The sequence below is a fragment of the Aedes albopictus genome, chromosome 2 (assembly GCF_035046485.1).
Source record: "Aedes albopictus strain Foshan chromosome 2, AalbF5, whole genome shotgun sequence".
NCBI lineage: Eukaryota > Metazoa > Arthropoda > Insecta > Diptera > Culicidae > Aedes > Aedes albopictus.
Window position 1 is genome coordinate 260282193 of NC_085137.1, and position 15124 is coordinate 260297316.

The 15124-nt window shown below is 41.2% G+C and overlaps 1 protein-coding gene across 2 annotated transcripts in view; it reads left to right on the forward strand.

Moving 5' to 3' along the window:
- The window catches only part of LOC115256148 (DNA mismatch repair protein spellchecker 1-like), a 67667-nt gene extending 52756 nt beyond the window's left edge, over positions 1–14911 (forward strand). For both annotated transcript variants that reach the window (XM_062851636.1, XM_062851637.1), the window contains 5 exons: positions 1920–2453; positions 2519–2790; positions 11920–12649; positions 13614–14519; positions 14579–14911. In XM_062851636.1, the coding sequence (XP_062707620.1) occupies positions 1920–2453; positions 2519–2790; positions 11920–12649; positions 13614–14519; positions 14579–14803 (2667 nt within the window). In that variant the 3' untranslated portion in view covers positions 14804–14911. The remainder of the gene's footprint in view (positions 1–1919; positions 2454–2518; positions 2791–11919; positions 12650–13613; positions 14520–14578) is intronic.
- Positions 14912–15124: the final 213 nt, after the last annotated feature.

Below are 15124 nucleotides of genomic sequence, written 5' to 3' on the forward strand. Positions count from 1 at the left end.
TTTTGGCGCGGCTCAGCCACATGCATTTTTTTTTGCCGCGTTTTAATTTGTGTGGGCCACCTATTGTAGACCATTTTGTGCTCGCATTTGTTTTTCTTGGACGTGTTTTTGTGGACAACAGGATACTGAAATTACGTTTCTTTTCCCTGGTCCAGCAGATTTTTTCCGTCCCTGTTTTAAGAGCAATCGTTTGTTTTTGTGTCTGCAATTTTTGATATATTTTTTGGCTTTTTGTATACGGTATTGATTTTTGTGTTCATGGCCGCCTGTTTTGCATTTTGCATTTTTTGTCCATTACTTTGACTGTGATGAGTTGTCCCACGAAGATGAGAAGTTCTCCGTTGCAAGGAGAGTAACCTCTACAGTTCGTTGAGAGCATCCAGGGTACTCAATGAAACGGCTCACCGTAAGCGCGATGAGATAAGGAGAGTGGGCAGATTGAGCAACAGTGAGAAAAGCAGCAGCGAGCAACGTGATTTGCAGTGTACCGCCGCCTGAATTGGAGCAAATGAGATGTCTTGCTGTTGTTCATGGAGTTTGTTTATCTTCAGACGCGCCAATTTTAGTACCTTGTAGCAACAGAGGAACTTGAGCGAAACTTGAGTGCATAGCTTGTATTTTTCTTATGGCATTAGGTAAATGGTGTTTTTTTGTTGCTGTTGTGAGAGTGACTGCCAATTCAACCATACTTTGATTTTTTGAGAGTATATTTTTGTATTGACTAGGGTAGTTACTCCTATTTTACTGCAAATGTTTTTTGTCGTGTTTTTTTATCGATTGAGGCATTTTATTTACTAGGAAGGAACGTTTGTTTTTACACAAAACTTTAGCAAATCTATTACATAATATAGGTAATATTTTATGGAAGTGGTAGCTTCGGGTTTCATAATTGTACATTCCATGTTTTTTTTTCTCGGAGGGGGAAATGAGATTAAGATTTGGAAATTTGTATTAAAACCAATTACATAAAACAAGACAAGAAACTTTCAACATTCGTTTAAGAAATGTGTTCAGATTGTAGTAGTATAAAAGAGATATTCAATGAATGAAAAACTTAAGGGGAAAGGAGTTGTTGTGATCAAAGATCTTATCGAATATATATAAACCGATAATGTAGGCAGTCACCCTAAAGTGATATCTAGACCCAAGAGAGCGAGAGAGTAGAAACAGTTGTGAAAGCATAAATAAACTATGTAGGCAGAAGTCTATAGACCGTGCACAACACACAACGTGTTTCTTTATCCCTCCGAAACCGAAATGACTGGTTAATACAGATCCGCGATCTGCAGATTCTTTCGACGGGCGGCCACCAACCGATTATGTACTTCTGCATGTCGCTCATCACGATGGTAGATGGAATCACATCTAAACATTTGCACCCATGGATCCTACTCAACACACTCCTTGCAATGCTTCGATGCCGAATCCGCAGTCCTTCGGTGCATCTGCGAGTATGCGGTTGCTGCCGGATGAAATTGAGAGATCTGCAGTTCCACTGACCGAATTTCCAATTCCAAGTCCTTTCCGCGTACCTACCATTGAATATGGTTCATATTCTTGTCGTGTATGTTGGTTTTACGGCTGGCTCGCAGTGCCTGACACCAGGGTGCCGTTCTTCCTGGGAATCAGACGCTCAGCCATGCAGAAGCAACACACCGCTCTCTCCCCCATCCCATGTCAGCCTACGTACGACCAAAGTGTTACCCGATCTTCCCTAAGGTTGCACCCAGCCCGATCGGTGCCACGGGGAGATAGGAATAGGAGTTGCTGTGAAAAAGCTAGTGACCTCAACGGGGTCCGTATTACTCGTTACCCAGTCTTTACTGTACCGTGATTAGGGTTTTCTATTCCATCAATTTTTATATCAGATATACAATTATTTGTAACGATTATGTTTTCATATTAAAACTTTTTTTCAGAAACCCGCTACAACCGTGCGTTTCTTCGATCGTTCCGATTATTACAGCTGCCATGGATCGGACGCTGAGTTTGTCGCCAAATGTGTGTTCAAATCAACAAATGTGGTCAAAATCATGGCTCCGGCAGGATCGGACCAAGAGGTACCGTACGTGGTGCTGAGTAAGAATAACTTCGAAAGTTTTGTGCGCGATCTTCTGTTGGTGCGCAACTACCGTGTAGAGGTCTACACCAACAAGGGACCCATGAAGACTTCCAATGACTGGGTGTTGGAGTTCAAGGGCTCGCCTGGAAATTTGTCGCAATTTGAAGATCTCCTTTTCGCCAACAATGACATGGTGGCCGGATCGGCCTTGATTGCCCTCCATGTGAAACCACAGGGTAAGCAGAAAATGATTGGAATCGCGTGCATTGAGAACAACGAGCGAACATTTTCGGTGTCCGAATTCATGGATAATGATTTTTACTCCGAGTTGGAAGCGATGGTGGTGCTGCTGGGCCCGAAGGAGTGCATTCTTCCAGCTTCCGATGCCGAGGTAAATATGTTTATGGTCAACAAATCAAACTTTTTTACAAATCTTTATATGTTTCTTCAATACAGTATGAACGAATCAAGACCCTTATGGAGAGAAACAACGTAATCGTCACATTAAAAAAGAAGCAAGATTTTTCTCTGGAAAAGAACGACGTAATTCAAGACTTGAACAAACTGCTAAGATTCGCAAAGGGTCAAAAGGAAAGTGCCAACACAATGCCGGAAACGGCGAAAACTATTGCCTTGGCAGCACTGGGTGTTGCCATACGATATTTGGAGTTGGTGAACGAGTCATCCAATCATGGCCACTACGAGCTAAAGATGCTGAATCTGAAAAGGTATGTAGGGTGGAGCGGGTCAAGATGGGTCGCTTAAGGAAAACTTCCAATATTTCAGTGGAAAACCAGTTTTTTATTACTTTTTTGAATTATTCTATCGATTTGTGTCAATCAGTTGCACTTGATTGCGAAACTTTTCTCGGGCACCACGGGACGTTGAACCGTATTGCAACAGTCACATTTTTCTATGAAATTCATCTCTGGTTTTGAAATATTTTAGGTTTTTGGATATTTTAGGATAACAAAAGAAAAATTTAAATTTCCTTGGAAATTTCAAATCAATTATTTCTTGCGTTGAACTTTTGCTGCTTTTTTGGAGCGACCAATCCTTGTCCTCTTCAAAAGCTTGCGCTTAGGGTCAGCTGCTTCGGTCAGCTGTGGAAGGTTTTCATCCGTATCCCTCTTTGCTCTAGATTTCGTAGTTGTCTTACGCTCACGACCATTTTGCTCAGCCGTTGGAATAATGATTTTAGGAACATTCACGCATGTATCTTTTCCCTTTTCCGTCTTTTTCAGTTGTAGGTTAGCCACGTTATTTGTGAGAACAGTTGCATTCTCCGGTAGTCTGCCACGGTTTTGTATTATGTTTCCAGTTCAAAACCGAATTAGCGACATTTTTTCTTTGACTTGCGCTGCTTTTGCCTTGCGTTAAACACAATGTCGGAAGTGGGGCGCTGTATAGAGCACCAGGTGTACAATACAGCGCCCCACTTCCGACATTGTGTTTAACGCAAGGCAAAAGCAGCGGAAGTCAAAGAAAAAATGTCGCTAATTCGGTTTTGAACTGGAAACATAATACCGACTTTTTTAATTGTTGTGGTACCGGCATGATGTCATGTGGATGAACATGCAGTTTCCTTATCATTGTTAGTTTTTGGAACTCGCTTCATAAATGACGGTTCGAGCTATTTATCATCAAACCCCAAGAAATCACAGTCCGAGTCATCGCGCTGCAGTTCTTGATAATTACTTTTCACAGATGGCTGCTGTGACTCCTCTGATTGTAATTGTGATGCGGCGCTCAATTTTTTATTCGAGGGAACTAGTCCTACATCCGTTGTTGCCGCTGCCACGAAGTCCACAAATCCATTATCGGCAGTGGACACCAATGCCGCTTTTCCGTACGCGCTTCCCGGTGTTGAACGGATCGACGACTGGTTCCAGAGGCTGGTTCCCAAATTCCTGCAGAGTTGCTCTTCCTCTGTAAAACCCGTTTTACAAGAGTTGGCCGTGTAGTATTGTGATATTAGTATTAAGCTTTTTTTGCTGTCCCATCTTTCTATTTTCCTTCCCTGTCGATTCTTGTTAGTCCCTTAACCTTCCGTTAATCGCGCTGTTGTACTTTGTACAACACATGAGAATTATCGACTATTACTTTGAAACCATCTTTTCTATCGATGTCAACCCCAAATGTATTCTACCGGAATCTTATTTGGAATATTATAAGACCTTTTTTGAAAACAGTATAACCCCTTATAATGCGGAAAATTGAAAATCGCATTATGAAGAACGTACTATATTTAAGATAAGATAGACAGTTGAATGTGAATTAGTGTATTTTAAAATCTAAATGATCTAGAAATATGGTGTCTTCGGCAAAGTTACTTGGGATATCAAGGGCCTTCGCGAGGTGATCTGAGAAATTCAGATTTCAACCGATAGGCGGCGCTAGTGAGCATGTAATTTTTATATCCCATATAACTCAGGATCCTGAGTACTTAGGAAGATGGTGTCTTCGGCAAAGTTGTTTGGTTGGTTAAACACTAACTGATGGAGAGCCGTTTGGTTTGAAACTCTACATCTAGGTGGCGTTAGTGGGCATTGAATTTTTATAACTCATACATCTCAGGACCCTGATTACTTAGAAAGATGTCTTCTGCAAAGTTGTTTAGTAGATCAAACACTAACTGATGAAGACAAGTATGATGTTGAATTCCACATCCAGGTGGCGCAAGTGAGTACTCAAATATTAAATAATATAAATCATATATCTCGAGATCCTGATTACTTAGAAAGTTGATGTCTTCAGCAAAGTTGTTTAGTAGATCGAAAACTTACTGGTGGAGAGCCGTATGATTTGAAACTCCACATCTAGGTGGCGCTAGTGGGTATTCAAATTTTATAACTCACTAGCTGTACCCGGCAAACTTTGTCTTGCCTACTGCGTTTTTTAACGTTTCAAGTTTTTATCCAAGACCAAGTCCCCGGTCACAAAATGTATGAAAACCCGATTTTTAAAAACTCTCAATTTTCCCATGTTTTAGGCCTCATAAACCTTCCTTGGGTGAAAACTAACAGAACAACACTTAGACGACCCAAATCGGACCATCCGTTCGCAAGTTATGCGCGGTCCCACGTATGCCACTGCATTTTAGATAGATAGAAGATGTGTCTCAGGACCCTGATTACTTAGAAAGATTGTGTCTTCTGAAAAGTTGTTTAGTAGATCAAACACTAAATGATGAAGACAAATATGACGTGCAATTTCACATCCAGGTGGCACTAGTGAGCATTCCCATTTTATACCTCATATATCTCAAGATCCTGATTGCTTAGAAAGATGATGTCTTCGACATTGTTGTTTGATGGATAAAGGATGGATGTACTTAGGGGCTGTCCATAAACCACGTGGTCATGAGGGGGGCCAATGACCATTTTGTATCGACAAATAAAATTTTTTGTATGGACCAATGACCACGCGGGGGGTTGAAAAGTCCCAAAAAAATGACCACGTGGTTTATGGACAGCCCCATTATCCCGTGAGATTGACCACCTTAAGATAGAGTATATTGAAATACGACGGTCAGATATTGAATATTTTACTAAGCGCTTTAACTTTATGTAAAATTAATCAATCAAGTGCAAATTTAAACAAATTATAATCAACTAGTCGTGTAATTTTCAAATTTTGAAAACTTTCGGAAGTATAAAAATTTACAGCTCATTGATTTTTTTTCTAGATGAATAATAACACGTTCATGCTTTTGCAAATTTACAACTAGCGTCTTCTGGTGGCAGAAGCACGAATCAAATGGTCAAACAACTGAAAGCACTTGATCTACCAAACAACCTTGCCAAAGATATCAACTTCCCAGGTAATCAGACTCGGAGATATATAAGATATAAAATTTGCATACTCATTAGCACCACTTACTGGCGAAATATTGATTTCAACGACCCATCAACCAAATGCACTTAATCTATTTGACAACTTTGCCGAAACTACCATCTCTCTTCTAGTAACCAGGATCCTGAGAACTATTGCATATACATTTTTTATGTTCACTAGCGTCATCTAGTGGTGAAATTACGATTCAAACGGACAACTATCTGTAAGTTTTCGATCTTTTAGAAAGTCGGCACGAGAGGTAACATTTCCTCCATTTGGTCTTTGATCTACCAAACAACTTTGCCGAAGACACCATCTTTCTGAGTAAATTGGAGCTTAGTGGTCGTTCGTTTAGCGTTACCAAGCGTGTAACCGCACCATGCTATCCACTTGTGCATGTAATGTATGTCGTGTCCATGGTCTAGTGCTAAGTTCTGTTCAGTCTGTACAGCCTCTGGCTGAAGACGGTGTCCCGTACCTTTTTAATCGGGATCCTGAGCTACATGAGATTAAAAATTTACATGCTAGCGCAACTGTCACTCATCTATAAGCCCTTGATATACCAAACATCTTTGCCGAAGACACTATCTTTCTAAGTAATAAGGGTCCAGAGATACATAATATATAATATTTAAGTGCTCACTAGCGCCGCCAAGTGGTGAAATTTCAAATTAAACTGCGAATCATCCGTAAGTACTTGACCTACCAAACAACTTTGTCGAAGACACCATCTTTCTAAGTTATCAGGTTCCCGAGATACAAAGGATATAAAGTTTATTTGCTCACTAGCGCCGCCTAGTGGTGGAATTTCCAATTAAACGGCCAATAGTCTGTAAGCCGTTTACCTACCAAACAACTTTGCCGAAGACACTGTCTTTCTAAGACATCAGGATCCTGAGATATAAGATATAACATGAAATTGTTCACTAGTGCCGCCTAGTGGTGAAATTTCAAATTAAACTGCGAATCATCCGTAAGTCCTTGACCTACCAAACAACTTCGTCAAAGACACCATCTTTCAAAGTAATCAGGATCCCGTGATACATAGAATATAAAGTTTATTTGCTCACTAGCGCCGCCTAGTGGTGGAATTTCCAATTAAACGGCCAATAATCTGTAAGCCGTTGACTTACCAAACAACTTTGCCAAAGACACCATCTTTCTAAGACATCAGGATCCTGAGATATAAGATATAACATGATATTGCTCACTAGCGCCGCCTAGTGGACGTATTACGAATCAACTTTGTCAGCATCAAGTAGCCCATGAAATTTACAACAACTTTGCCAAAGACAATCCTCCTCTAAACAATCAGGTTCCTTAGATATTTCAGAATGTATGGGTGTTGTACAAAGTACAACGCGCGACTGCTCGCGTTACAAAAATTGGCGCGAGTACTGAAAGGTTAATACATTAAATGTAATTTTGTCTGACGTTATTGTTGTAAGGATTCCCGTATCTCAATGTTAGATCTTTTAAAAAATCATATTGTATTGGATAAGCGTACAAATAAATAAATGAAATGAAATGAAAAATAAATGCCACATCAAGTGGTTGAAGGCGATGCGTACAGTGAGATGGAAGTGAAACTACTGTGACATTGTTTTCTTAAGCCATTACGAGGAATTCCAAAATTTTGGTGTGGGTTGCATGCCCGTCACGAATCAGTAACACGGAATCTGTTGCTGTTGCCTTTGTGTGTTAGACAAAATGCTCAAACCAATCTACGAAAAGTTCTGTTTGCATCCAGCCACTAGGATGAGCCCTAAACAGGGTTCCGAAAGGAGCCCGGACTTCAGATCATCCTTTACACGAACCCGTGGGTAGATCAACATTGCGGAACATAATGTCCGGTGGCAGACATACAAATAACAGCAGTAATAAGAACTCCTCTTTCCGCCGATGCCAATGTACCGATTTGTTGAAAAATCTTGAGTGATACGATACAAGCACTAGACTTCGCCACTGCTCTAGTCTTCGCCCCCTCCATACAAATTCCATTTTTTATGTATGAAGTGGCGAAGATTAGAGCAAAATTTTAGGGGTTTTTACCCTACCGTTTTCCATCTTTTCCATTCGCCGACAAAGAGTTTCACGCCGAATACCGTAGCAAGTGGAAGCTTCCCGCACTGTAAATGTAGGGGTAGGCGGGGCATAATGAGCAGGTGGGGCATAATGAGCATCTTGTATTTTCACCGTAAATCTTCAAATTAACAAAACAAATTTCTTGATTGTAGCCTTATTATCTAAAATCCAATGAGTTGATGACAAAACATTAGTCAAAAAATCCGTTTACCTTGAAAAAAATATCAAAATGCGTAAAGTGGTCATGTACTGGGAAAATATTATAAGAATCAGGTGACCTAAAATAAGATTTTGGGTATCGAAATCACAACTTAGTGGGCATCTATCGCTTTTCTTGATATTCCCTAGGTCAATGAAATGTATTTGTAACACTTTTCAACTACTTGTATAATTATTTTGTTGAAAAAATATGCTTCAAAGAGTTGGTAGTAGGGTGGGGCAGAATGAGCAACTAGTGAAAAAATAATGAAAATGGTAAACATCCTCAACTAACAAATTTTAATTTTGGTTTTCTCTGTTTTGATGCATATAGTAAGGTTTTTTCTGTAACTTTCAATTGATTAACTTGAAAATTTCAGTATCTGTATATTATCACCGTTTAAAAATTCCTCAATAGAAGACTCATTGGAACCCCACAGTTCCCTACAAATTAAACCCCGTAATCTCTTCAAATTCTCATTGATTGTTGCCGGTATGTTTTATCATTGACAAGAATAGTGAATAAGCATTTGATTGTGTGCAAAACTAATATTGATCATCCTGCCCCACCTAGGGTGCTCATTATGCCCCACCCCCAAAACGCAACTCGCGATTTTATACGTTTTTTAAAAACATAAAATTCTACAACATCTATAACTTTATTCTGAATTTCAACGATTAGCTTTTGTCAGTTAAGGTTCAAATGAGGATTGAACGTTAAAATTACACATTTATTGCACTTAATTTACTGGATTTGGTGGCAAAATGCTTTAGCTGCTTATTATGCCCCGCCTACCCCTACCTTTTAGCACTAGCGGCAATGTTCTATCTACACTGAAAGGCGGCTTGTAGTAATGACAAGCATAACAATGTTTTTAAATTTACTATGGCAAAACATGGTCATCAACCCACCAACGCTTCTTGTGTGCGTTTTGTTTCTTCTCACATCAACCGGTTCGATAGCCGAGTGGTAGCGTGCGAGCCTGGTGATGTCAAGGTTCTTGGTTCGAATCCGGTTGCCAACAGAGACTTTTTTTAATTGAAAATCGAGTCCATGGTAAAATTGAAAACATATTTTTTTTAATTGAAACGAAAATCAGTCTGCACAAATCTAGTGGCGTTGTGTATTTAAATTGACCCTCAGAATAGTAATTTTCACCGCAAGCCGCCGTTCAGTGTAGGTCTTCAGCCCTCCATGACCCGCGGCAAGACATTCTTTTGTACTTGCGGTTTATTTTTTTCGCGACTAGCACAAAACTAACCTCAAAGTAAAAACGTTAACATCGAAAATGAGGCGACCCATGTTGCCCCGTAATAAAAATCAAGAATTTACTGAAAATTTACATTAACTTTAGAAAATTTGCCTGTTATTAGCTTCATAATTGATTATAAATACGAACATTACAGAAACTAAGATGTTATAATCTGAGAATGTATGCTGAATTAACATGTTTTTTCGTCATCGTGTTTTGCATGAGAAATGTACATAGCTAAAAAATGTATTATTTTGTAGCAGACATATATTTTTGCTCGGGTTATCAGAACCCCCAGCTCTATTTACGACTGACTGGCCGTCGGCAGCTTACTCTCCAGTGACTACATCATTGTAACAACACAAGTCAGTATACAGAAATACATCCATTCGAAGTAATTTGTCCAACTCGGTCCGTTTTATTCTGGCCATTTCCGTAAAATGTCCACAGTTCAGAAGTGGGATTAGACCGGAAAATGCCTAAATTGTGTACGCGGAAGATCGGAGTTTAGTGTTATCGATCCGAATTTATCGATTTTCGCTAAAAGTAGCGTTTTTGAGAACACGTCGGTTCGACGAGACGGAACGTATTCAGTCGCCATCTTGGGACTCCGCAAACATGTCGTCGTCGTCGAGAAAAGGCACCGTCATTGCCAAACAGGAAGAAAGTCGGCAACATTTGTCTACGTCGAGAATCGTGTTCACCGAATTTGTGCCTGAACAGGATTCGTTGTCGCCGTCATTTCAAAGGAGATTTTCTAACGTGAATGTATACGACCTTCAGGAGGGAGAATTTGACGAGGAAAGTGAAGCAACCGTTAGTGTGTGCTCTCGAGGATCCACCGTATCTGAATCCTGCGACCGCAACAGCGCACATTTGCGTCACTCCGCTCGTGAAGCTTTTCTTCATCCGGTAGAAGTTGAACGTTTTATTCCGTGCTTCAACGGCAAAGAAGGAGGATGCAGCCGCTGGAGATAAACAAGATCGAAGGATATGCCGTTGTTTATGGATGGTCACCGCGAGCTCGATTACACTACGCGCACTCGAGATTGACCGGCACAGCGAGAAAATGGTTCGAAGCACAGGACGAGACCACGTTGGATTGGAAGAGTTTTAGGGCATCTATCTGTGAAGCGTTTCCAAGCCGCATGAACGAAGCTGACGTGCACTTCAAACTAGCAAAGCGGTTCCGTGACGAGGATGAAGACGAGGAATGCTACGTTTACGAAATGCAAAGTATTGCGAAAGAGGGTCGGTTGTCCGAAGAAGCTGTTATCGCCTACATTGTAAGGAACGTGAACGATGACAAGATCCAGGAGTATCTGATGTCGAAGGATTTGCACCAAGTCAAAGAGCTTATTTGTTGTCTCCAACGTTACATTCGGATGAGAGCTGTTGTGAATACGCAACCATACGTCCAGAATGATGCAGTGAAACATCAGGTGTCGCAGAACAACGAACGGAATGAGTATTCTGTCGCTGAAGATGACGAAAAGCAACCACCAGTTAGACGCTGTTTCAACTGTAACGAGAAGGGTCATCTTTCAGCCCAATGTGCATTGCCGCAGAAGAAGCCGCGATGCACTATATGTGGAAGAGTCGGACATCCGGAGAAAGAATGTTCCAAGTTCCAACGCCACAGGAATAGCACCGGAACCAACAAGCGAGTCAAGTCAAATACGATAATTTGCAGAACGAGGATCGACGAGAGGACGCTGTAATCGAAGCGAAGTTGGTGCAGGAAGCTGATCTCGGATTCCCGTCATCGAGCAGTAATTAGAATGCCTTATCGGACTATCGAGGGCGATAGTAGCAGGATAGCCGAACTGTAGCAGACATATATTTTTGCTCGGGTTATCAGAACCCCCAGCTCTATTTACGACTGACTGGCCGTCGGCAGCTTACTCTCCAGTGACTACATCATTGTAACAACACAAGTCAGTGTACAGAAATACATCCATTCGAAGTAATTTGTCCAACTCGGTCCGTTTTATTCTGGCCATTTCCGTAAAATGTCCACAATTTGTTTAAGCATTCCAAACTTACAAATTGTCGGCGTTCGGTCAGAGTGGACTACGCGATTTTTTGGATAGATAAAGATAAGCGAATGAATTCGAAAACTCTAAACTTTTCGTCATTATTTTCATGCAGATGTTTCGTTACATGAAGGACCTATAGTATTTCAAACAAAAATGCGCTATATTTGACATTCCAAGCTCTTGCAGGACGTTTTCCCGAAACCGTTGAAAAACAGATGGTCTGACTTAACGCCGACCAAATATCAACCGGATTTATGTGACCTTTTTGAAGACTTGTGTTGTTATTAATTCAAAACAATGTACTGCAACTTATCTAAAGCTCACAAATGGCGCAGACTCATCTTGCCCCGTGACCCATCTTGCCCCACCCCACCCTAGATAAGCTGCTCATTATCCGGCATCGTACAATTGCTCGCTGTTTATTTATTATGTTTGTATTTTCTAGGTTTGTCCATCTGGATGCAGCCGCAGTATCTGCATTGAATCTCTTTCCCAAACCGGGGGCTCTCATGAATTCGGCTGCCTTCAAGTGGCACAGCGTTTTGGGCGTTCTCGATCGCTGTCGCACCCCTCAGGGACATCGTTTAATGGCTCAATGGCTCAAACAGCCACTGCGCAGCTACGACATCATAAAGGATCGTCATGACATCGTGGAGTGCTTCGTCGACAGTGCAACCGTTCGGTCTGAGTTACATGACACTCACATGAAACGACTTCCAGACATTCTCATCGTCGTCAAGAAACTACTCAGAAAAAAAGCATCCTTACAGGATATCTTTCGGCTATATCAAGTAGTTTTGAGGATGCCGAAAATAATCCGTCTGTTGGAGACGCTTGAGAACCCGACCGTACGAAACATCATCAACGATCCAATGAGAGATACCTTGGCGGATCTCAAACTGTTCAAGTCGATGGTCGAACAGATACTTGATCTGGAAGCGGTTGAGCGGGGTGAATATCTGGTGAAGCATACCTTCGACGAGCAACTGAAAGAGTACAAAGAGCAGATGGATGATCTCGAAGGCAAAATGAAACGATTGCTTTCCAAGGTGGCTGATGAATTAGGACTAGATGCTGGAAGTTCTATCAAGCTGGAATTTGTGGGACACCATGGATTCCACTTTAGAATTTCTCTTAAAGACGAAACCATCATCCGGAAAAACACAAAATATCAGGTAAATTGGTTAGTTCAGCGAACTGAAAACGTCCGCGCACTACTACCCTTAATTTTGGAAAAGAGTTATTACTATGTAGATACGGGAGAATCGACTGTATTCTGTGCAACTCGGATTTTGAAGGCTACGCAGTCTGGCTAAATCATCAAATTTAAAAGTGATGTAACTTTTAACACAACTTATGTAATCCACAGTTAATTGTTCCCTACTGACGATACGTTTTTCATCTTTTGTTCAATGTTATTTTGTCTAATTCTAACTGTCGGTGAACAGTCACATTCAATAAGAAAAAATAATTATAGTTTCCCCTGAAGAAGACACCATCCAAAATGTCGAAACGTCGGGTTAGATAACAACTCGTTTTGATTTACCTCAATAAATCCCCGAGTACGAGCTGCTCAAATTCGAATGGAAGTTTTTCCGTGTAGTGCCAAATGGAGCCGCGGGCTCCACTACTGGTAGTCAACTTCTTCAAGTTTAAATTTTGCTACCAGACTTTCCAGACAGCTAATTTTGGTTTCCAAGAAGCTGCTGCGGGCACCTTAATGCAGTGTCTCCAAATTGTTAATTAACCATAGTTAACGATTAGAACGATTACCAATTATCTTTGAAAAGGGGTTTCAGGGCTATTCCACAGCATTTTTGGACGTTTCAGAGAGCTTTCAAGGGAGTTTCAGATGGGTTCAGAAGGGCGTTTCAGGTGGTATCACTGGAACACACTTGGAACGCTCCTGAAGCATTCTTGAACCCATTGGAATGCCCCTGAAACCCTATCGAACCTCCTGAAATCTCTAGATGTCCCCTGAAATATCTCGAGATCTCTAGAACGAGCATTAGCTAACTAAAACTAAATTCTATTAGCAATCGCCCCCAAACAAATCTCTTTCCGGTACTCGTACTTCGAAAAAGTTTCCGCACTTTTGCGTTAGCACAACCTGATATGATTTCCTTTAATTTGTTTCAGACCCTGGATGCCGTTAAGGGTGGAGTCAGATTCACAAGTGAGAAGCTTGCCGACTACAACGCTGACTTTGCCACCTCAAAGGCATCGTACGAGGAGCAACAGAAAACTATAGTCGACGAGGTGGTTCGAATCGCTATCGGGTACGTTGAGCCATGGACCATGCTAAACAACCAAATCGCCCAGCTGGACTGCTACTTGAGTTTCGCCATAGCAGCCGTCAGTGCTCCCGAGCCATACGTCCGGCCGAAAATGTTTCCGGAAGGAGAAGGTCGTTTGAAGCTGACGCAGCTGCGTCACCCATGCTTGGAGTTGCAGGAAGATGTGAGCTTCATTGCAAATGACGCAGTTTTTCAGAAGAACGAAACGATCATGTACATTATTACCGGTCCCAACATGGGAGGCAAAAGTACTTACATTCGATCCGTTGGGGTAGCCGTTCTTATGGCTCACGTGGGAGCATTTGTTCCTTGTTCGGAAGCTGAGATTACTCTTATTGATTCGATTTTGGGTCGAGTAGGAGCAGATGATAACCTCAGTAAAGGCCTCAGTACTTTCATGGTAGAGATGGTTGAGACTGCTGGCATTATTCGTACCGCGACCGATAAGTCATTGGTGATCATCGATGAGCTAGGTCGGGGCACATCCACCTATGAAGGATGTGGCATCGCTTGGTCCATCGCAGAATACCTTGCCAAGGAAACGAAATGCTTCACGCTGTTCGCAACGCATTTCCATGAGATAACTGAAATGGCAGAGACGCTTACGACCGTCAAAAGTTGCCATATGAATGCCATTGCCGACAACGACAACTTTACTTTGCTGTACCAGGTCAAACCTGGCGTCATGGAGAAAAGCTTCGGAATACAAGTTGCAAAGCTTGCCAAATTTCCCAACGAAGTTGTTAAGGTAAAATATAAGTTTCCTACGAACTCAATCGAATCATTTTAAATTCTTTTTTTTTACAGTTGGCCCAAAAGCTGTACGAAGAATGCGAAGACCATTACGCACAACTGCAGATTGAGAAAGATGACGAAGGAATGCAGATATTGAAAGCAGCTCTAGTAAAAATTGCTAATGTTGACACGAACAATGATGACTCCATTGGCGCCATGCTGCAAGATGTCCGTACGTGTGTCAGACAGTCCGGGAGCACATACTTTAGAAAAACATTCCCACATCTCTATGTATAACTGTTTGTTAATCAGACAGGAACATCTTATTTTTTTTTTTTGAAAGTACAAAATAAGTTTAAGCAATCATCACTGACATTAATAAATGAAATTGATTGATTATTTTTACGATTCTACTGACAAATATTTTATCCGAACCTAAATTTTGATACTGCATTAGCAGGTATATGAATCGCACATGTAATGTTTGAAGTGAAGATAACCAGAGAATGCGTGTGGTGTTGCATACCTATTTAGCAAGGAATTGAGCTGTACACTAGGAGAATCCAACTGTAGGGGAAAAAACCTAAACTGCATAAAGCTCGGGGGATTCCTTTTGAA